Here is a 22,512-nt window from a genome sequence, read left to right as displayed (position 1 = left end):
CTAACGTCTGTTACGTAAAATAGCATTTTAAATACATCTATTTCAAATTTTACCCAGCTCTGTATTAAATGTCATTTCCGAATAGCGGATTGGTTGAACCTATGCACACGCCACGCCCACATTCTACGTTATGGAGGCGTATCAGAGAAATGAGATACACAGTCTGTTATGGAGAAAGGACTGTATTCTGCAATGAAGTTGGTATCTGTAATAATTTTTAATACTAATGTGATTAATAACGTGTGTACAAAACGTGAACGGTGATAAATTAGAAGTCATTTGCAAATAATTTGAACATTAAATTGTGCAAGTTAATTAATTTACTGCAGCGAATACGAGTTTCCTATATTGTGTCATTGACTCGAGACAAAGTGTCAAAATCGTTCAGGCTTGACTTGACTTGTGTTTGGCAAAATTTCATTAAGATAAATACAGGAAATTTATTTATTAAACGTCGCTCAATTGTTTGAAATTGGAGTACATAAACTATATATTTCTTAACCAATCATCGTTACCAAGCAAAAAACTGTTGTTGCTTCTACTACAAGTTTACACGAAAACGAAAAGATGTATGTGACGCCAATGCTTTTGTTTTCTTTTTGTTGAATACTTCTCATCCTAAGTGTTACGTTTATACAGTGATTTTGACAAAATATATATTGTGCTACATTTTCCGTCATTGTCGGTAGCTTTTGTATATTCTATCTTTTTAATATTTTCCTGAACTTCATAAACTTGAATGACAAATTGACCAAAATTCATTGTTCAACTTATTTGAATTGTTTGACAATTTCATTTAATGTTCCATATAATTTAATATATTTATATCATATTAATGTTGATCCTTAGTTAATATTAATGGTAAATTTATTTATTGTTTTACAAAAGAGATTTTATTATTATGAAGAGACATGATTTATATCGGTAAATATTTATTGTTCTTCTTTGGAATATTTATCATTTTTAAATTTGTACATAAATATATATTTATATTTTTTGTAGTAATCAATTGATCAATATTATTATAATTTTATTAATATTAATAGTAAAATTGATGAATATTGCAATATTTCAATATTAAGTAACACTTTATAAGTTATAATATAATTTCAGGTTGTTAGATACACAATGAAATTAAACGTTGAATATCATGGCAAATAATCTATATGATTAATTCTTGATACATGCTTAAACATGATTCCAATGAGAAAAAATTATCAAACACTCATCAAGATGTGTTTTGCTAATGTTCTTTATCACTGATCACATCTTTGCTGAGGTCAGAGAGTGATGCCGGTTCATCAGATCAATGTTAATCCGCCTGACTGGCAACCACCTCTGTCTCTTGGTCCTTCCAATAACAATAGTCCTGCTGCTGGTGAAGGTTTACCAGAATGGACGCCAAGGGTAAACTTGTTTCATATGCTTCAACATTGTTTCTTCTGCCTTTTCCTTTTTATTTAATATTTGTTTTTCTTTTAAATTAATTATTTGTGATTAACGAGAATTAATAAAATAAATAATATACTTGAGAAAAAAATATTTAACAGAATTTTTACTTTTTAGGAATCAACATATGCAACAGTAGTTACAATCATACCAGATCATTGTCACTCATCTGTGAGCACATTGTCTTCAAGCAATCATGATATTTGCAGGTAAGTTGTTATATTAATATACTGTATATATGCACATTGTGACAAAAAGAAGAATATTTAATAGATGTATAATAATGTGCAAAGTATATGTTAAATATATTTTCTTTTTTCATTGCAGAATATGTCATTGTGAAGGTGAAGAAGGTGCTCCTCTTTTAGCACCTTGTTATTGCAGTGGCAGTTTGCGCTATGTACATCAGGCTTGCCTTCAACAATGGATCAAAGCTTCAGATACGCGTGCTTGTGAATTATGTAAATTCACATTTATTATGCATGCTAAAACAAAACCATTCTGTGAGGTACTGTTTTTTTACACTCAAGTATTCTATGTATTTTTTTACAAATAAAACTATAAATGAATACTTTTCAATTCATTGTGATAAAAGAAAGATAATAATTATCAACTTTCAGTGGGAAAAACTTGAAATGTCAGCCCTAGAAATTCGTAAGTTATGGTGTGCAGTTGCTTTCCATGCAGTAGCTGCACTTTGTGTGGCTTGGTCTTTATATGTACTTGTAGAACGATCTGTGGAAGAAGCAAGACGTGGATATGTGGACTGGTCTTTTTGGACTAAGCTAATAGTTGTTGTAATTGGTTCTACAGGAGGGATAGTTTTCATGTGCATTCAATGCAAAGCATACATTATTCTATACAGAAAGTGGCGAGCATTTAACAGGTAAATTACTTAACAATTGTTTTCTTTTCTAGTTAAGTAACTCGATTCATTTTTAAATATTTCAATCATAAATTTTATATTTTAATTTTCGTATTTACAAATAATATTTTTTAGAGTAATATTTATTCAAAATGCTCCTGAGAAAGTGGTGCTTCCTCCCTCACCTACAGGCTCTTTGAGAGAAGTAACATTGCCTCTAAAGGATCCAACTGCCTCGATGCCCGAGCTCAATCATACCTTACTACCCCGTAACATAGATCCTCCATGTGCCTCGCAGATGGTAAAATCAGATTCTGCCGCGCCTCCACAAAGGCACGACGCTCAATTGAAACTTTATGTATTTGATAAATTGTCCTCATCAGAAGACAACTTGTAATACAGTTGGGATAATATTGATGGCTGCTAATTGTGTATTAATGATTAGCAAAATGTAATGCAGGCATAAACATGTGTCTAGAATGAGCCGTAATTCTAGACTACAATACGATTTTGAAAATCGAAGTTTCTATTTCGAAACTGTCAAATGTCCGCCCTTATGGAGCACCTTTATCTGAAACTTAGTACTTCAGTGCTTACATTGACAATGGGATAGCTGAAAATGTCTAGTCATCGGGCTAGCATTTTCTCAGACATTTGTGTACATAATTATTGTATCTGTGATGTTATTAAATAAACTTTACCATATTTAAACAATACCGATAATTTTTTATAATAAACATCAATTGTCCAGTAGCAATAGTTACCACATTCGAATAAAGAATATAATATTATAATATTTTGATTTATTGTGTTTTAAAGTTTTATTTTTAAAGAAACTTCTTTAAATTGCTTTTAAAGATTAGAAATCGAAACTAACTTTTAAAATTAGATTTTAAAAAATCGCCTTTGTCGAAACAGTCTAGAATGTATATGGTTTTGTACAAAGTATATGTAATTTATCATACTTTATTTTATTAACTCAATTCATTAATATTAAATATTTCAAATGTAATATATCCAATACATTATCATTGATATTGATTTTAATTTTCAAAAAGAGCGCCAGTTTTTAATTATTGTATCCGGATATCCTTGTGTAAATAGGGAATTCATGAATAGTAAATATCTACACAATACTACCGTTTTCATTTTCTAATAATAATTGGTACATAAAAATACGGTGTAATTTTTTAAATTAAAACTACTTTAACTAAATGTTTAGATAAAGTATATTTTTCATAATAACTTCGATATAGTTATGTACATACGCATTTTTTCAGAGTTAAGTAGTTGGCACCACCAGTCTTCCGGAAATAGTTGCGAGGTTTACACGAACGTTCCGCTTGTGTGGCGGTGAGCGTCAGTTTGTTGGAGTTCTGTTCAGAGGTGAGTCGACCGTTTATAATCCGTTTTTAATTATCTGTTAAAAATCAATCCATTTGAAAAATATATTTAATTGAATTGAAAACATTATAAAGTTTTAATAGCATTTATTAGTTTCCGTTATTAACTATGTAATATTACAAAAATTAAATGACGCACAAGTGTTTATCTTATAGTCGTGTGGTGCCTATTGAAACGTGAACAAATATTGAAATTTATGTATTTTTACAAATTATAATTTCATACGTGTATATGGGTATTTGGTATATATTTATAAATAAAACATGTCGTAGAAAATAAAATTTCAATAATATCATAAGAATCACTTTTTCCATCGATGAATGTTAAGCGTCACTAATAAAATGGCGGTTACGTTACGTGTACAGTTTCTACAAAAATCGTTATCGTCGTAGGCAAGCGTGTTGAGACAGTTCACTTTATTTCAATATGTTTAAAAGAGTTTCCTATCTATTTATAATATTAACACTGAACGAATAATTGTTTTTTGTACACACATTCAATGTTGAAATATAGTAATAATTTTTGTAAATACGGAACGGAATTTTTGTTGTATTTAAAATAATCAGAATTAAAAGGATTTTTAGAATATAATTACTTGATTAATAACGATGTGATTTTTTGAATATAAAGAAGAATCAGAAATATATATTATTTCTTGAGGGTGAAAAGTGTTATTTTAACATTGTAGGTAATAATACTTAAAAAGACCTTAAATTAAAGCAAAATTCAACGATTTTAATGAAATTACTTTAGTTTCATAACATGAATGAATATGTGATGAACTTTATACATTTTTTTGTATTATCAATTATTATATTAATTATTTATGTTAATTTTTTAATTTCAGCAATAATCTAATAAATATACATATATATAGAAAAAATGGCGGATAATGATGATCTTTTGGATTATGAAGATGAGGAACAGACTGAACAAGTAGTTGATGGAAGTGGGGACATACCTGCTAAAAAAGAAGTCAAGGGTACATATGTATCTATCCACAGTAGTGGATTTAGAGATTTTCTTCTAAAACCTGAAATATTACGTGCAATTGTTGATTGCGGTTTTGAGCACCCATCTGAAGGTAACTATATTTAATGTAAATAGAAAATATTTTCATATTTTTTGCATATAAAATGATGATATTTGATAGGGACAACAGATTCTATATGAATGATATATGTCAATATGCACTGAGTGTTCATTATATAGAATATTTTGTACCTTTATTAAATGAGACGATAATTTTGTATAAATATTGTTTACAGTACAACATGAATGTATTCCTCAAGCAGTGCTTGGAATGGATATATTGTGTCAAGCAAAGTCTGGTATGGGGAAAACAGCTGTATTTGTATTAGCAACTCTACAACAATTAGAATTAACAGAAAATCAAGTTTATGTTCTTGTCATGTGCCACACACGAGAACTTGCTTTTCAAATTAGTAAAGAATATGAAAGATTTAGCAAATATATGCCTCATGTGAAGGTAAGCTGTAATTATGTATTGAAATATTGAACCAAAAAATATAGTATTTTAATTCAATTAATGTTTAAAAATCTTCAAATGATGAAACAATTATCATAGCAAATAATGATGACACCTTATTACTACCACCCACAACTGACGAAGATTCTTATATTTATTCTTATAATATAAATTTATGTAATAATTGATTTAATAAATATTTTATAATAAATTGTTTATTGAAATTATAGGTTGGAGTATTTTTTGGTGGTTTGCCAATTCAAAAAGATGAAGATGTTTTGAAGAACACATGTCCTCATATTGTTGTGGGAACGCCAGGTCGTATACTTGCTCTTGTACGGAATAAGAAATTGAACCTGAAACACCTGAAACATTTTATACTTGACGAGTGTGATAAAATGCTTGAATTGCTAGGTAATTATAAATACAAATTCCTATATGTTTGTACATTTTTTAAGTGTAAATTACAATTTCAAAATTTATTTTCAGATATGCGTAGGGATGTACAGGAAATATTTAGAAGCACTCCACACGGCAAGCAAGTCATGATGTTCAGCGCTACATTATCCAAGGAGATACGTCCTGTCTGCAAAAAATTTATGCAAGATGTAATTAACCAATCTTCCTCTTCACTTCGATCTTCGATTGCTCCTACTTCGTTGGCCCTGTATTCATACCCAGGACAAAGCTCAGACCATACTATAAATATTGTTGACGGCGCACCCTGTGGTTAGGCTAGTTAGACGACACTTTGAAGAAGTGATACAGAATTCAATAGTGAAAAGTCCCTTGATGTCTTTGGATTTTGATTGAAAATCAAGTTCTACAACTTGAATGTAACGAGTTACTGCTCCAAAGTTTCCCTCCATTTATCAGATGATGATATCTGCTCATAAAGAAACGGAACCTTCGTTTAATGTTGTTTCTAAAATTAATCAAGATGATGTTGGTGATACTTTAAAAAATTTTATTTAGTTCCGATCTTCAATGTTAAAAGTCTTTTAATTGTCTGCCACACATTGAAATTGCCAATTAAAGCAATGTTTGATATAACGTTATACAAATGTCGGGAAACATTGTGTTTGTTGGGATGGGATGGGTGGAAAAAATTTGTACATTTGTATGGGTAAAAATTGAGGCAGGTGCAATGGGAGGGTTAGATTTTTAAACAAGTTAGAGAAGCATTGAAAGCATTTTTCATTTGGGTGGGGGGCTAAGAAGACTTCAAGACAACCTGAAGACAGAAGAGTGCAAGAAAGAAGATGCAAGAGGATATATGGGAGCTGGGGTTAGTTAGGGTTGAGCAATTTGACAATATTGCCGCAATTGTGGCATATGTCTATAATTTATTCGCGTTCGTGTTATTGTAATTGAAACAACACATTTTGATATTTTGCAAAAGGCTAGTGGAGGTTGGTAATCGATTAGTAAGAGTGAAATCGGACAGCATTGGAAGTGTTATACATAATTTGAACATCTCCATCTGTACGTGAAAGCAAAGCATAAATCAGTTTGTGTATCACAAATCATGAGCTAATTAAGTCGCGATGTTAGAGAATCTCAGAGGCCGTAAGTTTTGTGACATACGAGTATACCAAGAATATTCGAGACCAATTCTGGGCATGTTCTGAATGTACCAGAATTTGGGAGAAGAGGCTTGCCATCGAGTGGCCAGCGGATGTGTGACAGAGAACATTCATGGGTGCGCCATCTTAGTTCTGTTGGGGTGACAGCTGAGTTTTCGTTGTTGGCACTACCCAGAGATGGAAGTCGCCGGACCGTATGTAACCAGTATGACTAATCCGATCGACAAATAAGTGCAAAAATGAGAGCTCATACAGAAAGTTCTCTAAATTGACTAATACATTTTCTTTTATAGTAATTGACATGAAGTTGTCATTATCAAGGAAGCGGGAGAAATTGGGACATGTATAAAATACTCTACATCTTCGCATCATTTGTTTCATTCTTTAGTTACCGTTTATAGTTTCTTATTTCATGTCTCAAAAATGTTTTTTTTTTAATGATTTCATTTAATCTAACAATGAATTGCATTTATTAATTTTTCTATATTTTCAACTTTAGTAACAATCGAAGTTTTGTTTAATATATTAAAATACAAAAAGTGTTCTATTGAGTCTAAAATTTATCAAGGTATAGTAATTATTAGAGTAAAATAGGTAATCTTATAAAAAAACATTCTCTGCGTAGCCCATGGAAGTCTACGTGGATGATGAAGCGAAACTCACATTGCATGGCCTACAGCAGCATTATGTCAAACTTAAGGAGAATGAAAAGAACAAGAAGCTATTTGAATTACTTGATGTTCTTGAATTCAACCAGGTTTGTCTATAGGGATCGGATAAATTAATTAGTTACTATTTACTTCAAACTTTCTACATTTAAACCATCATAATTTTTGTTTCTGTCTTAAATTATCTTGTAGGTTGTTATCTTTGTAAAATCTGTACAAAGGTGTATGGCTTTGGCACAACTTCTAACAGAACAAAATTTTCCTGCTATTGGAATACATAGGGGCATGACTCAAGAAGAACGATTATCAAGATATCAACAGTTCAAAGACTTTCAAAAGGTGAGCGTTAAATTCAGGATTTAATTCCATTTGGTATTAATATTTGACATAAAAATAATAATATGCAAATAACAACTTATTTTTAGCGCATTCTTGTAGCTACAAATTTGTTTGGACGTGGCATGGATATTGAACGCGTAAACATAGTATTCAATTATGATATGCCAGAAGATTCTGATACTTATCTACATCGAGTAGCTAGAGCTGGACGTTTTGGTACTAAGGTTAATACATTTAACATATTTTATAATCCATATTCTTTAACACTTTTGTTACGGCAGAGTCAGCCAATGAGGGCTTATGCAGTATGACTGTACAGTTCATGAAGCACTCATGTAGTACAATCATATGAACTGTCAAAAACATGTACTCAATATTTCATGTTAGATACCCAATTATTATTTTCAAAATTATTTGTTTAGTAAATTAATATTTCAAATAACATAATTTCAAAAGTATTTAATTGTTAAATATTTTACTTGTTAATAATATTTAGTATATTAATTTTTGTATCGTCTGCGTAATGTTTCGCGAAAGGCATCATCTTTAGTAGTGAACGGATTGATCTATTATTTACTGCCAATGTTTTATTATATTTACAGGGTCTCGCTATTACGTTAGTAAGTGACGAAAGTGACGCTAAGATATTAAATGACGTCCAAGAAAGATTCGATGTTAATATTACAGAATTGCCAGATGAGATAGATTTAGCTTCATATAGTAAGTTTGTCTACGTGCATTATTTTAACATAGAATTTAAGAAGGAATTAGAAATATTACAATTCTATATTTCAAAAAAAAAAAATAGATTTGAATATTTATATTGACTGTTTTACGTCCATCCAGTATTTCTAAAAATATTTTTCTTATTATTCATTAACTAATTTTTTTTTTATTTCAGTTGAAGGACGATAAATTTAAATCCATTTCCAAAATATAAACTTCAAAACTCTAAGTTAAGGTAAATACAATGAATTTGTTACTATTGTTATAGTTTTTCTTGATATTAAAAAAATATGTTTGTTACAGTTCATGGAAATCGAATCAACACACAATACATTTATCATTGTGCACCTACGTTGATCATAGTCGTATTTTGTATCAATTTACAATTTCCTTTTCATTCATCCGACAAACTTTAAGAACAAGTGACTCACTCGAATTATAATAGCTGAATTATTCTTTTAAAGCTACAATAAATCATGTTATCACTGTATAGTACTATTTAACTTTTATTCCACGATTAATAAGTAAGACTTGTGTATAATAAATTTAAAAGAGTACATTTTATGTCCTCTATTTCGTGTAAATGAAATAAATATTTCTCTTTTTTATAAATGTCTTGTATTTCTTACAATTTAATGTTATTACTAATAATTACTCGAATTATTTAAAAACCCAGTTACAAAAATAAAATGATTTTGTATTAGATACCTATTAAATTTAATTTAAGATGTTTTACATATTAATAAATCACGAACAATATAATGTATTAAATGTTGTAAAATATTTTGTCAAGGCATACGCATAAGTAACATACTCCAATTTTATTACACTAGGTGATTCAAATTCATATCGCAGGAGAGGAAATCATAAAAGCTCTTTATCAACGCGATACATATCAAGTTGTCTATATAAATAATAAGCTAAATAATAGGTTTTTAATGCAATTAACAAATTAAGAAACTTTATCTGCACAATAACTACAAGTGTACATACTATGCCAATGAAGGAATAGTGAAAGTTTATCATTTTTCTCTCACGCGATACAAATTTGTATATAACATATTTCCTGTTTACTAGAAATTGTTCTCTTTATTTATTTTGATTCTCGTAGATGTGTTACCTATTTTATACATAAACAAGTATTGAATTTAGTAATTCACAGTAGAGTTGCATTTAATATCATTTTTTTTTTCAAATTTTTGTCTTTTAAAAATCTTAATCAAAACAGAAAAATAAGATAGAAAAAAACAATTAATTATACTGGATTAAAATAACAACACAATTTAAATTCATTTGGTTCTTGCTTTATTTTGAGATTTATTACCCCCCTGATTACCTCCGCCACGACCAAGGGGTGCAGGACCTCTTCCACCACGACCAAAAGTACCTGTGTCAAATAATAAAGTACTAATTTCTATATAACAACAGAATAACATGTAATTACAATATTATACCTCTTCCACTACCACGTCCTCTTTGACTTTGTCCTCTTCCTTTCATTTCGCCACGTCCCCTGGATTTCATTTGTACATCTTCCTTTACCATATCTATAACTTCATCAGGTATTCGTAGATATTTAATTGTACTGCCCCGAATGTAACATTCTGGCATTCTCCAAAATTTATCACCATCCTGTTACAGTATAACATAACAATATGTTATACATTGAATATTCTTTATATTAATAAATAAAACATTAGTAATTTTCTGAACGTCAATACTATACCCTGGACGTGCAAATAACCTCTCTGAGATTTATATTCATCCAACTATCACAGCTAACCAAATGTCCATTGTACGTTTCTCCATTTTTGAGCTCGACGAGCTGTAAATATTATATTAAATTATTCAAATAATGTATGTATTAAATAAAATATGATATTTTTTTTAACGTATTCAAAACGTACCATAGGATGATTCTGTGCTGTCCTTAATAATGATAAAGGTAACTAAAACATAACATTATGCATATTATAAGTAAAAGTAATAATATTTTAATAGCTTTTCTTTTATATAATAATTTTTAAACATACCATTTTTTATCGATTTTACGTATATTCAACAATGTGCAAACACCGGACGATGTATATCAAAACAAACTTGGAAAAGTTTTATATTCAGGATAGCCAACTAAAATTTAGACACTGATAAATTGACCAAGTTGACCAATAACATTTTACCTAACTATTATTTTACATTTTTTAACATTTATAGTTAAATTGATCAAAACAAAAGTGTGAAAGAATAATTGAAATAAATTATCGTGTTGAATTGCAATTCATCAACATACCATTGTCATTGATGTAATTAGTATATTGTTTTAAAAGTATTGTAAATACTATATTGTTTTAAAAAGTGTAAATGTCCACGTATTTATGAACGAGTATTTTAAATTGTAATATGTATTTCTTGTAAACTTTACATATTTATTTATTACAGAAAGGATGTTTAAATTTCGCAATTATGTTGCGTTAAAAAATCAGTTTCTTAAATTGTTTTTTATAAATGATTCATGTAACCAAAAAGTAAGTTTAATATTTATTAAGAATAAATAATTGATGACATTATTAAAGTTGAAACATTAAAAAATCCGTTTATCTTATAATCAATTTTTTATATAATTCTACCAAACATGTTTAGAGGGAAATATAAATGTAATTTTATTTCAGCTCATGACAAAATATTGTTCAGTGCTACTAGTCTATACACATAATCTGGCTGTTCAAAAACATGCTGCAGTGAAACAAAGTATACAACCTGTTAATAAATTTACTTTAAGGACTCATACATGTGGTGAATTGAATATTCAAAATGTAGGAGATAATGTTCAATTATATGGTTGGTTGGAGTTTCAGAGAATGAACAAATTTGTAACATTAAGAGATGCTTATGGTTCTACACAACTTATTATAGCAGATGATGTAAGTTAATTCGTTTAAAATAAATATACAATATTAATTTAATGATTTATTATTTTTTATTTTAGAAAGAGGATATAAAAGAGATAGTTAAAGATTTGACTTTTGAGAGTGTAATAAATGTAGAAGGTATAGTAATTGAGAGACCAAAGTGTCAACAAAATAAACGCATGATAACTGGAGATATTGAAGTAAAAGTAGAATCTTTAAAAGTTTTAAATGTCTCAAAACCAAATCTTCCACTCTTTATTAGAGAATTTAATAAAGCAAAGGAAGCCACACAGATGAAATATAGATATCTATCTTTGAGATATTCTGAATTACAAAGAAATTTGAGATTACGTTCACAAGTTATTGCAAAAATGAGAGCATATTTAATCGGAGAATGTAGTTTTGTGGATATAGAAACCCCAACATTGTTCAAAAGTACTCCTGGAGTATGTATTTTAAAGTACATAAAGCAAAATATACTATAGTAAAATTTCAAAAATTGTATGATATATTTATACATACAGGGTGCTCATGAATTTATTGTCCCAACAAAACACCCAGGAAAATTTTATTCTTTAGTACAGAGTCCTCAACAATTTAAACAATTACTAATGATTGGTGGATTTGACAGGTACTTTCAAGTTGCTAAATGTTACAGAGATGAAACTGCTAAACATGACAGACAACCTGAATTTACCCAGGTGTGTATTTACTTGCAAATATATATATATGCTATACACAAAAAATTACACGTTATAAGTATATTACTTTATAGCTGGACATAGAAATGTCATTCGTTGATTCCAAAGGAATAATGACATTAATTGAAAATTTATTAGTACATTCTTGGCCTGAAGAATCAGAACCAATATTTAGTCCTTTTAAGTGCCTCACATATAATGAAACAATGGAACTGTATGGTACAGATAAACCAGATTTAAGAATCCCACAAAAAGTAAGAATTCAGTATATTTTTAGTGTAAATTTGTTAAATAATATTGAGAATTACATTCTAATATTTCAGTTTCATCGACTTACAAAAATAATTGATTATTCAATATTAAAAGAAAATTTTAAAATGGAATGGAATGAGAACTTTGAAATTTATGCCCTAGTTTTCTCTAATAAACATGTATGTTTATAAATAATTCGTATCTTTCTTCTTTACTAATTTTTTCACATTTACAATGCATTTTATATATTGTAGGATTTCCTTACAAAATCTGTTAAAAAAAATATATCTCAACTACAGCAATATTTTCCTTCTGTAAAATTATTCCAATTAAAAGTACTTAACAAATCACCAACTACAGAATTGAATAAAACTTATTCAAACATTGTAAAAGATAATGTATATCAGGAATTAAATTTAAATGAAGGAGATGTTCTATTTTTAGCTTGTGGAGAGAAACTTTCTACCGTGAGTATTAATTTAATAATACTTTTATTTAATTATAAGTTAATTATTTAATGTTTCGTATGCTCAAATATACCAATGTACTTAAAATGACAGCAATCACTTTTGGGAAAAGTGCGTATTGAATTTACAAATCATTTAGAGAGTAAAGGTTTAAGAATTCGTGCTTCTGAGAATGAAATATTATGGATTACGGATTTTCCATTATTTTCATTTAATACTGAAACAAATCAATTGGAAACCATGCATCATCCATTCACGCAACCTCATTCAGATGATATTCAGTATCTTTCCGAGAATCCAAGAAAGGTTGGATTCCAACTATTGTTACTTAAATAATGTACTCGATAGTATTTTAGTAAATGAAATATTTATTTAATTATAGGTAAGAGGATTGCATTATGATTTAGTTATGAATGGTTCAGAGATTGGAGGAGGATCAATACGAATTCATAAAGCGAATTTGCAAAGACAAATACTGAAAATGTTAAATATAGACGAATCATGTATAGCACACATGCTTGATGCTTTGGAATATGGTGCACCACCTCATGGTGGAATTGCTCTAGGTATTTTATTTCATTTTATTTTATTTTATTTAACAAAATCGATGTTTTAAATTACATAACTTTCAAGGACTGGATCGCTTAATGTGTTTACTATGTAAAGCAGAAAGCATAAGAAGTGTGATAGCATTCCCAAAAACTATGGAAGGTCGAGATTTGATGTCAGGAGCACCAGTTCCAATTTCTAACGAAGAGAAAATGTTATATCACATACAAACAATATAAATTCAAAACAATAATTAAAGAATATTCTTTGTACTTTATACAATAGTATAATATAAAAATAATTTTTTTTAAATTGAGCTAAATTCCATTTATATATGTATACATACATATTTGTATATATTTTGTTGTATTTATTAGAAGGATAAAAATCATTATGTTCCCCTTAAGAAACTCTTCTTTCAAAAGAAGAATTACATTTTTAGTTATTTTATAAATACATTACGTTTGATAAATGAAATATATTCCATTGCAAAAATAAAATTCAATTTCGGAATATCATAGATAATATTTAGATTTATTTCAAGAACCTGTTTTACGATTTACAATATTCGTATATGTTGCATTTTTGTAACTACAAATAATTATAAATAAAGTTTTTGTGACAGCGATTATGAGTGCAAGTAATCTTTGTAATTTACAATATCTGTTCGTATTGCACTTCTGTAATCATATAAATAGTTACAAATGAATAGTGGTAATTCTGAGGCAGCAGTGATAAATGCGACTGATGCAACCTACAAAAGTATAAAAATAAACTATCAGACATTATTGGTTTGAACAAAATTTTATACGATCACTATCGCGTATCACAAACGGGAAATTTATGGCGCGAAAAAACGGAATCGTATCAGGAAATTACATCATTATGACTCGCAACGTTTGAACAGTTTAATTACTAGAAACTCCACCGATTTTCTTCATAAATGTAATTACGTTATATTAACACACGTTTTGCTTAGTTTCGAACAATTAAAATCGCTGTACAGTGTATCATCGTATTGTTAATGATCTTGAAAAGTAATGCGAACGTGAACAACTAATAACTGAAAAAAAAAGGATGATATATGTATGAAATTACTTTTTGAAATCGTGTTGAATTTACATCACCGAAAAGGTAAGTAATCAATCGCCATTAGAAACGAATATAGAAATAAAATAATAAGACCAAATCTTGATGTACAAAAAAAGCGTTTTATTAGAATTTTTTCTTTTTTTTTTCTAGTAAAATATGCGTTCTATTCAAGTGACTTTAAAAGAAGACAAAAATTTACTCTGCATACTCGGTCGTCAAATCGACACGTTGTCAGCAAGGAAAATTCAATGAGACGTTGGTATATCCTTTTTTGCTTTTCTCAAATACGCCTAAACAACAGGCAATAAAAATTCGCTAATAAACACGCTGATATGTTGTTAGGTTTATTCGCCAGTGGAAGAAAATTTTATTTTTCGGCATTAATATTCCCTCGACTTAGCGAACTGGAACATAGATAAATGTGTTCACGAAACATTTTCTTCTTTTCTTTCAAACGGGTTCTTGCGATATACAGTTTCATAAAACAATGTGAAGTCTTTTTTTTGTTGTATACATAATACAATCTTAATAAATTGTATCTCTTATTTATTTTACATCTACTTGTTTGCGTAAGGCATAAATAATAATATACAGCTTATGAGAAAAAAGAATCGTGAATACACACGTTTAAAATCCTATTAATTTAAAATTATATTCAATACAAATTTTGACTGTTTCACAGCAGCTTCGGTACTTAAACGTTTGCAAAAAAAAAAAGTAATAAAGATCAAATGGAAGTTCTGAGATTTGTTTCTAATAAAATACAGCATTAAAAATGTGCTACTTTAAATTCACTGTTGGAAGATGTTCACGTCACTGCCCAAAATTTTGAACCAAATACATTCTAATTGATGGCTTGACTTTCGTTTCGTATGTTCCTAGTTCTCTAAGACACTCTATAATGTAACATTCTGTATATGATGAGACTTTGGACTGATTCTATTCGCGCAGAAAGTGTAAATGTCCAATTTCAAAATGTTCAAAAATTAGTATTGAACGTGACTATACGTTTCGTCTAGAAACACACGACGATAATTTGTACGAGAACTTAACGTAGGAACTTAGAAACGTATACAGAGATCATGTCTCCCCAAGAAATTCGACATTGTAAGGTAACAATTGTCTAAATACAAACAATTATAAATAGATGAATTATTTCGGTGAATCACATTACATTCAGTATCGTTTTTTTCTTTTCACCTTTCGAGGTGTACTTTAATAAAACGTTCTCCTAATTATTAAGATTCTTTCAATCGACAAACGGTGTACACTTATTTTAAGTTCAATTCTAAATCCCTATGTTAAGTGGCCGCATAAATCGACAATTACGGCAGGGGCGTAAATGAGTTCTTGCGTAGTCCGGACACAGCTTTTTTTTCAGCCCAATTTATCCTTCGCTTTTTCTCGAACAAATCGCGTAAAATGGGTGAACGTGTCGAACGTAGATTACAAAATTTTGTCATTCGCGCAATATTAGTAGTTTTATTTCTTTCTTTATCGACTGACTGTATACCCCGATTACTTGTAACAGAAAAAAAAAAGGTTTCGTACTTTTTCCAGTTTTTTCCTGTTTTCTTGGTGTGTACCCACATGCACACACCCACACACACACAAATGACAGGAGACGTCAAGTAATCTCGATATAAGGGAAATTGCTAACGTTTACGCCCCTGATTTTGAACAGGTGAAAACGGATTCAGGTGGATTAGTGGCCACCCGAAGATCCGATCGTCGATCGGACTTTGCGCAGCAACTTGTCAGAGTATATACAAGTTCTCTTGCATTTTTCCTTTTGGGAACACAATGTGTTTCGCATGTACGCGCGAGTTACAGAACATTTTGTTTGCATTGGGTTACTCGGTTCGGACATTTACTCGATTACAAGTTGGCAGTATGACATAGAGTGTTTAATCTATATACGTGGATCGATCGTGGATACTTTCAAGAGACGATCTGATTCTTCGAGTCTGCACTCTCTCGGTGTCCATTAAAATCTCCCTTACTTTAATCCGGTCGATTGAATACGGCATTCATTGTATTTCTTTCTTCTATCTGTTTTTAATCTAATCCCTTTTTACTCGAATCGCAAGACATACTCTTAAATAACATTGTGGTATCTGTTCGTTTGTTCGATACAGATATCGCGATATAATTGCGCACACTGTTTCGCCACTTAGAAAAATACTATTTTACAAGACGAGGAGAACTTTCGCGCATTCGACACACAGTGTAATGCACTCGAGACCGCGGAACTCGAAGATACACAAGCAAACACATCACATACAACGAGCACATTCCCGTACACACGCACATACACACACATACATCGTCGTAGAATCAATAGACAATACGCAAATATGCAACACAGTCGGTACATACACGCATACACGCGCGCTTTCGTATAGTATATTATAACCACCTACTCTTGAATAAAGTATGTTAAGGAAAACGTCTAGAAATTCTAGAGGACACTGTGAATATAAATGGTATATACACGTACGACGAAGACAGGCATACATAAACGAATAGACAGAATATACACAAATAAATCGTAAACACGTGTGAATTACATAAAATTGTGTAATATTTTATCGGCGCGACTTCTCTCGGATTCGGGAACGTATCGGTGCTAAACGAGTGACAGAAATTTCGATAGTCCATTGTAGCGAACACTTGTGTAATAAAATGAGAATGTCGTTTAGCCGATGTAATTACCTTGTATAAAAAGATGGATTGTCGAATTTCTATTTTATTTCGTTTTCATAAAAAAAAAAATATTCATACGCGTTTACCTGTCCATTCGTATGCACCTGTTTCCTCATTAAGATGAGATGTCATATCACGATGACATAAACATTGAATTTTACTGAACTACTGTGAGACGATTAGACTTAACTGCACTTCTTACCATCGTCGAATGTTTCTCACCCGGCCCGCCGGTTCCACGCATGTAGATTAAAAACGATACCATATCTAGAATAATACATATACAATAACATAAGTGCCATCATGGCAGTATACTTTCTGAATTATTATACCTTTATCGCATGGAAGTCGTAGAAATACGTGATACCTTACTGCCGTCAACAGAGTGTCTATTTTAAACGTTCGCATGTTTATTGCGCACAATAAATAAGTTCGATAACTGTCGTTCTTCTGCACTAACGATGTATCGCACATTATTTAAATTTCGAATAGACTCCGTTGCAATTGAGTTCAAAGAAAATATCCCTGATTTCGGACGGCCACTGGGGATTTTTAATTAACGTAATCAATTACTTAATTTGCATCAATGCGACACGATCATAACAATTTCTCCATGCGCGATATCAGCGACTACACTCTCGTTTTTCGATACCAATACTACAGAATTAAACGCGGGCGCATACGTATTTGCGTGTGTCGCGGAATTTCATGTGTGCATAGCATACGATAATAATTTTTGAAGTATCAGTGTGAATTTATCAATTTCTTTCTTTTTCTTCCTTTGTGCTTCAAACTCGTTTCAAGTATGCAAGTTATGTCAAAAAACGTTTCATTGAAAAATGCATATAAATATATAATTTTGCTGTCTGTACAGTACTACGTGTTAATTTCTTTTATGTCATGAACCGAATTAATATATACTTGATCTTACTTTGTTGAAGTACAATCAGAGATGTAATAGTAACAAAATGTATGTGTAAAATCATTGATTGCTCAGAAGTCAATTAAATATACAATTCAAAGAGTTTTCGTAGCATACATTAGATAATTCAATATCATTATACTACACACAGGTACACAAGAAGGAAGTATGTACACAAGATGACACATCCAAATATTAGTGATATTTGTAGTATACTTTGAGAAAGAAGAGAAGCGATGGTATATCACGGTTCTTAAATATTGACAAGGCGTTATTATGATGGTCACGTTCATCGCACCATAGAGTATATGACGATGAAAATAATGAAGATGGCAAAATACATAAACAATACACAATGTACTTGAAGCGAGCCAATGAGCCAAGCGGGCCGATATCCTAGATATTACACTGACTCTTCTGCTTCTTGGGTTCATTCCAACACCGGCGTCTCATACGTTGGCTACTCTATTTTGTACACAATGTAAATGCAATTTCTGCTCGTTTGAAATACCCAAGAACTGTCCACTGTCATCTCTTCCTTGAACCGATATCATTTTCAGTTCTTTCTTGCACAAAATTAGGTAAATTCTTGCGAGCATTGCCCGGCGTTCTGTGCATTAATTTTATGCACTTTCGTCAACAGTAGGTAACCAAAATGCCATGTTGGTACAGGCTGATGCTAACATCATATACTTAGGATTAAATTGAATACATTGGACAGGTGCTGGATGATCGCCATTAAGCACACAAACTTTGTATCCTGTTTCAGCATTCCATACGTGCACTCTACCATCTGTAGATCCACTGAATACAAATTGTGAATCAGGACTAAAACTAGCCTCTATTGCAATTCCTTTATTATTCAAGTAACCAGCAAATGTTTGTAATGGTGTACCATGAAATGCATCGATCAAACGAATTGTGCTGCCATTCGTAGAAATCAAGATTGTTTTGCCATCTCTGCTGAACTTTAATCCTGTCCAATCACATTCTTTTTCTTGTGACAATTTGAATGTGACAAATGGTCCCTTATCAAAACTGCGTAAATCATATAATTTTATAGACTCTGAATTGACACCTGCAGCAAAAATGAGACCTTCTGGATCATATGCAGCAACTGGACGTCCAGAAACATTCATAACACCATGACAATTAGGTGAACGTAAATCCCACAGTCTTAAGGATTTATCTAAAGAACCAGAAAGAAATGTATCTTCTATAGGACTGATACATAATGATACAACTTTCTTGCTATGACCTGGGAAATATCTTATATATTTGTTGTCATGTAGACTTAGATAACGAATTGTGTCATCAATCTTGGTACTGCTGTGTATCGCGGTGTTCTTCGCGTGGGTAAAATGAATTAAATCTACACCATACTTCTTAGAATTGACTGTACGCACCTGAGTGCCTTTCTCACAGTCATATATCACGATCTGGTCATCCTCTGAGCAAGAGATCAAAGTGTCCCCGTTCGGTGAAAAGTCGATGCTGTTTATGCGGTCGGAATTTTCACGGAAAACCTTGGCCACCTTGAAGCTCCTCACCACGTGGTCAACGAGCTTCATGGTGATAGACGGCGCGTTCTCCCTTTCGTGCCGTCCTCTTAACCTTCCCGCTTCCGCAATTTCTTTCTCCTTCCTTTTGATGTGGCCTAGGCGCCGAGGCGCGAACCTCCCGTGGGGGGTCAGGGGTTCGTCTATGTACCACTGTTATTCACCTCGCGAGAAAGAAAAAACCCGCGGGGAGTTCAATAGGTCAGAGAATCCGAAATGAAGCTGAACTACCACCCAGTTACCCTTTAGTTTCTTGATCTTCCTTTTCTCAGTATTAGACTTCCTTTTCAACCAAGTTGCTTTACTTTAATCTGACAAAGGGATCCTTCGATGCCTTCTCTCTTTCCTACGAACGGACGCCGTCGGCAGACTACCGCACACCGCACGCACAAATTCTGCCAACTGTTTAGAGAAATGGATGACGAATTACCGTGAACATTCTCAGGATACTGTAGAGTCGTACCGTGAGTAGAGCTATCGATCTGCGTTGACGTCGATGTAACGCCTGGTTAAGAGAAACTGTTTTATCAGCAGAGTTGAATGAGATTTGAAATGTAGGTATTTAAAATACTATTTTACATAATGGACGCCAATGTAAATACAAATAAACTACTATTTTAAATGTATCGTGAAAGCTATAAAAATAAAGCAATTTTATTCGAATAGCAAACTAATAGAATAAAACAATTTCATTTTAATTTATGATACGTTTTTACACATATTTACGGATGAAGTAATCTCTGTTTCATATCATGTTAGAATAATGCGTAAAATGTTCATCAAAATACAACATAAAATAATATATGCCTACTAAGTAATTTTGTTACGCGTTAGTCACAATTATATTCAAATTTGAAACACGATATGAATTTTTATAAAATGCTTTAATTAAAGAATAAATTATAATAATCAAAATTAATCTATAATTTTCGTATGTTATATATACAAATTAATTAATTACACGTCTGTATAAATGATATTTCTTTATCTTTTTCGGTATTTTTAAAACAAAATTAATTATTTTAGACAAATATACTATTTACGTATCGGTAATACGCATTAGTAGTATACCAAATATTAAGCATGCTGTAATATCAGCACTCTTGCATTACCATAAATTTTATAACATTCGTTAAAAAAAATATAGTGCTAAAGGTTTATAAGTGAAATGAAAAGTGCTACGAGATATCTATTAACAAAATGAAGTGTAGAAAAGCGAACAAGAGGTATAAATGAATATTTTGCGATTTATTAAGGAAACGTTCGTTCCTTTTTGCAGCATATAGTTTCGTACAATATTTCGTTATTTAAAAAATGGTTACTCATTAACGAATATTAAATCTTTATGTGCAACTTCGCTATATAAATTATAAATATATAAAATTTGCGTTATCACAAGGTAATGTCTTTACTAAAAATGTGTTCTGTAATCTCAGAGTAACAATGTATTCGTTTGTCTTCTTCATGTTTCATTGGTTACACAAAGAAGATAAATTTTATTGCAAAATCATAATTAGATAGCGCAAATATTTTCTTATATTATTATAAAATACCAATTTAACTTTCTATTTGACTATCACTTTGACACTGTCAAAGGCATCGTTGTGCATTATTAGTGGAACAATATTAACTATTTTTCAATACATAAGACTTATGTTTTTTATGGTTCATTATGAACTCCTTAGATTATTTATACATACGTATTTATTATCTTATCAAGATAATAACTTTTGATTATATCAAACACATGCATAGTCGCAAACAGAACTTCTTTCATCAGTCAGTTTTTTGTTGATACTTCTTTGTCTATGTTCTCATTATATTAAATGAATTTGTTAAAAGAAGAAACAAAAACATCATGATACATTATTCTATTAAAAACATACTTTTTAAGCATTTAAGAAAATGTATTGTTTTGTTTGTATTCTCATGTACTTTCATAACATTGAAATATGTACGTGTACATTTATCGTAAAGCAGTTTATACAATTTAAATTTATGAATACCAAAAATTGAAAGTAATATTTCTCTTTCTTTAGTATTTTTATACTTACATTGTAAAATAAGTAAAGTAATTCTAATTCTTATGTAATAATTTTTTTAATATACCAACTTTGAATGCTGTTTATGCTACACCAAATTAAACAAAACAATGCATACATAGTGTTCATTAAAAATATTACATTTTTTCTCTTATTATCAGGAAACATTTATCAAAAATTTCATAAAACTAAATAAAAAATTATGCTTACTAATGATACAATTTAATCGCATTAAAATTGTTTGATTATAATCATATGAAAATAGGTATGCATTTTTGCAATTAGAGCTAGATATAAATGTTTTTGATGTATCAAATTCAATGTATTTACAGTCATTATCTTTTCTTTTTTTATTTGAACTATGCAGTTTATATTTCTCTTTTATAAATTTAAGCTTAAAAACATATATTTACATCTAAATGTGTTGCTGAAAAGTTAAAGTGATCAATACAGCATCTAAAAACATATTTGAATTTATATTATTAAATTTTTTTTGTTCCTTACTACTATATATTTTCTAAAATGAAGACTAACTTTTGAAGTAAATATAGCCTCAAAATATTAAAGCTTAAGATTATCTTTTAATAAAATTTTCTTCAGTTTTATTGTATAAGGCTGGTGTTAATATTGACTGCCATTAGGTTTATATAAATATATACAGAAATTATTCACATAATATAATTTATAAATTAACATCAATCTTGTAGTGTTTTTATTAAATATTATATGTAAATAAGTGTTTAGACATATAATTCATAAAATATTAGTGCAATAAATATTTTCACAT

At 30.3% G+C, this 22,512-nt stretch overlaps 5 protein-coding genes across 12 annotated transcripts; 3 read left to right on the top strand and 2 right to left on the bottom strand.

The window, feature by feature from the left end:
* The first annotated feature begins 108 nt into the window (after nt 1-108).
* LOC143149013 (E3 ubiquitin-protein ligase MARCHF8) lies at nt 109-3,028 on the top strand. Of its 5 annotated transcripts, none has more exons than XM_076315970.1 (6): nt 109-197; nt 1,114-1,407; nt 1,567-1,658; nt 1,777-1,957; nt 2,070-2,335; nt 2,450-3,028. In XM_076315970.1, exons 2-6 carry the CDS (start codon nt 1,291-1,293, stop codon nt 2,709-2,711), a joined length of 918 nt encoding a protein of 305 aa, XP_076172085.1. In that variant the 5' UTR covers nt 109-197; nt 1,114-1,290; the 3' UTR covers nt 2,712-3,028. The 5 variants fall into 5 exon arrangements, with proteins under 5 accessions (XP_076172085.1, XP_076172087.1, XP_076172083.1 ...); XM_076315968.1 differs by having other exon boundaries at nt 150-197; nt 1,285-1,407; XM_076315971.1 differs by lacking the exon at nt 109-197 and adding an exon at nt 204-569 and having other exon boundaries at nt 1,285-1,407.
* A 603-nt stretch (nt 3,029-3,631) lies between these two features.
* Hel25e (ATP-dependent RNA helicase 25E) lies at nt 3,632-9,132 on the top strand. Its single transcript, XM_076316417.1, has 11 exons — nt 3,632-3,700; nt 4,566-4,802; nt 4,987-5,207; nt 5,438-5,621; nt 5,697-5,815; nt 7,419-7,550; nt 7,654-7,800; nt 7,887-8,024; nt 8,403-8,520; nt 8,702-8,761; nt 8,830-9,132. Exons 2-10 carry the CDS (start codon nt 4,601-4,603, stop codon nt 8,713-8,715), a joined length of 1,275 nt encoding a protein of 424 aa, XP_076172532.1. The 5' UTR covers nt 3,632-3,700; nt 4,566-4,600; the 3' UTR covers nt 8,716-8,761; nt 8,830-9,132.
* A 61-nt stretch (nt 9,133-9,193) lies between these two features.
* Nucleotides 9,194-10,644, bottom strand: LOC143149226 (U6 snRNA-associated Sm-like protein LSm4). The gene is made up of 5 exons (XM_076316418.1): nt 10,560-10,644; nt 10,434-10,475; nt 10,253-10,351; nt 9,981-10,158; nt 9,194-9,913 (listed from the first exon to the last, which is right to left on the bottom strand). The coding sequence occupies exons 1-5, from the start codon at nt 10,560-10,562 to the stop codon at nt 9,816-9,818; spliced, it is 420 nt and encodes a 139-aa protein (XP_076172533.1). The 5' UTR covers nt 10,563-10,644; the 3' UTR covers nt 9,194-9,815.
* A 105-nt stretch (nt 10,645-10,749) lies between these two features.
* Asprs-m (aspartyl-tRNA synthetase, mitochondrial) lies at nt 10,750-13,917 on the top strand. Of its 3 annotated transcripts, none has more exons than XM_076316190.1 (11): nt 10,750-10,883; nt 10,966-11,051; nt 11,196-11,447; nt 11,513-11,881; nt 11,960-12,136; nt 12,211-12,390; nt 12,460-12,567; nt 12,643-12,855; nt 12,949-13,161; nt 13,238-13,421; nt 13,489-13,914. In XM_076316190.1, exons 2-11 carry the CDS (start codon nt 10,971-10,973, stop codon nt 13,641-13,643), a joined length of 1,932 nt encoding a protein of 643 aa, XP_076172305.1. In that variant the 5' UTR covers nt 10,750-10,883; nt 10,966-10,970; the 3' UTR covers nt 13,644-13,914. The 3 variants fall into 3 exon arrangements, with proteins under 3 accessions (XP_076172305.1, XP_076172307.1, XP_076172306.1); XM_076316191.1 differs by having other exon boundaries at nt 10,811-10,829; XM_076316192.1 differs by lacking the exon at nt 12,949-13,161 and having other exon boundaries at nt 13,489-13,917.
* A 2-nt stretch (nt 13,918-13,919) lies between these two features.
* Wdr82 (WD repeat domain 82) lies at nt 13,920-20,076 on the bottom strand. 2 transcript variants are annotated; one of them, XR_012992696.1, is made up of 2 exons: nt 17,535-20,076; nt 13,920-17,469 (listed from the first exon to the last, which is right to left on the bottom strand). XR_012992696.1 is itself a non-coding variant. In XM_076316194.1 (1 exon), exon 1 carries the CDS (start codon nt 19,693-19,695, stop codon nt 18,748-18,750), a length of 948 nt encoding a protein of 315 aa, XP_076172309.1. In that variant the 5' UTR covers nt 19,696-20,076; the 3' UTR covers nt 13,920-18,747. The 2 variants fall into 2 exon arrangements, 1 of the variants encoding a protein (XP_076172309.1); XM_076316194.1 differs by having other exon boundaries at nt 13,920-20,076.
* Nucleotides 20,077-22,512: the final 2,436 nt, after the last annotated feature.

This window comes from Ptiloglossa arizonensis, chromosome 7 (assembly GCF_051014685.1).
Source record: "Ptiloglossa arizonensis isolate GNS036 chromosome 7, iyPtiAriz1_principal, whole genome shotgun sequence".
Taxonomy (NCBI): Eukaryota; Metazoa; Arthropoda; class Insecta; order Hymenoptera; family Colletidae; genus Ptiloglossa; species Ptiloglossa arizonensis.
Note: the sequence above shows the minus strand (reverse complement) of the source record. Positions and strands in the feature narration are given on the sequence as shown.

Excerpts from the sequence above, each read along its gene's own strand:
- LOC143149013 (XM_076315968.1), top strand. The coding sequence starts at position 150 with ATGAGATACACAGTCTGTTATGGAGAAAGGACTGTATTCTGCAATGAA. Across the intron at positions 1,408-1,566 it reads TACCAGAATGGACGCCAAGG|GAATCAACATATGCAACAGT; the intron begins GTAAACTTGTTT and ends TTTACTTTTTAG. Across the intron at positions 1,958-2,069 it reads AAACAAAACCATTCTGTGAG|TGGGAAAAACTTGAAATGTC; the intron begins GTACTGTTTTTT and ends ATCAACTTTCAG.
- Asprs-m (XM_076316190.1), top strand. The coding sequence starts at position 10,971 with ATGTTTAAATTTCGCAATTATGTTGCGTTAAAAAATCAGTTTCTTAAA. Across the intron at positions 11,448-11,512 it reads AACTTATTATAGCAGATGAT|AAAGAGGATATAAAAGAGAT; the intron begins GTAAGTTAATTC and ends TTTTTATTTTAG. Across the intron at positions 12,856-12,948 it reads GTGGAGAGAAACTTTCTACC|CAATCACTTTTGGGAAAAGT; the intron begins GTGAGTATTAAT and ends TTAAAATGACAG.
- LOC143149226 (XM_076316418.1), bottom strand. Across the intron at positions 10,352-10,433 it reads CAGCACAGAATCATCCTATG|CTCGTCGAGCTCAAAAATGG; the intron begins GTACGTTTTGAA and ends TAATATTTACAG. Across the intron at positions 10,159-10,252 it reads AGGTTATTTGCACGTCCAGG|GATGGTGATAAATTTTGGAG; the intron begins GTATAGTATTGA and ends ATACTGTAACAG.
- Hel25e (XM_076316417.1), top strand. The coding sequence starts at position 4,601 with ATGGCGGATAATGATGATCTTTTGGATTATGAAGATGAGGAACAGACT. Across the intron at positions 7,801-7,886 it reads AGTTCAAAGACTTTCAAAAG|CGCATTCTTGTAGCTACAAA; the intron begins GTGAGCGTTAAA and ends ACTTATTTTTAG. Across the intron at positions 8,025-8,402 it reads CTGGACGTTTTGGTACTAAG|GGTCTCGCTATTACGTTAGT; the intron begins GTTAATACATTT and ends TTATATTTACAG.
- Wdr82 (XM_076316194.1), bottom strand. The coding sequence starts at position 19,695 with ATGAAGCTCGTTGACCACGTGGTGAGGAGCTTCAAGGTGGCCAAGGTT.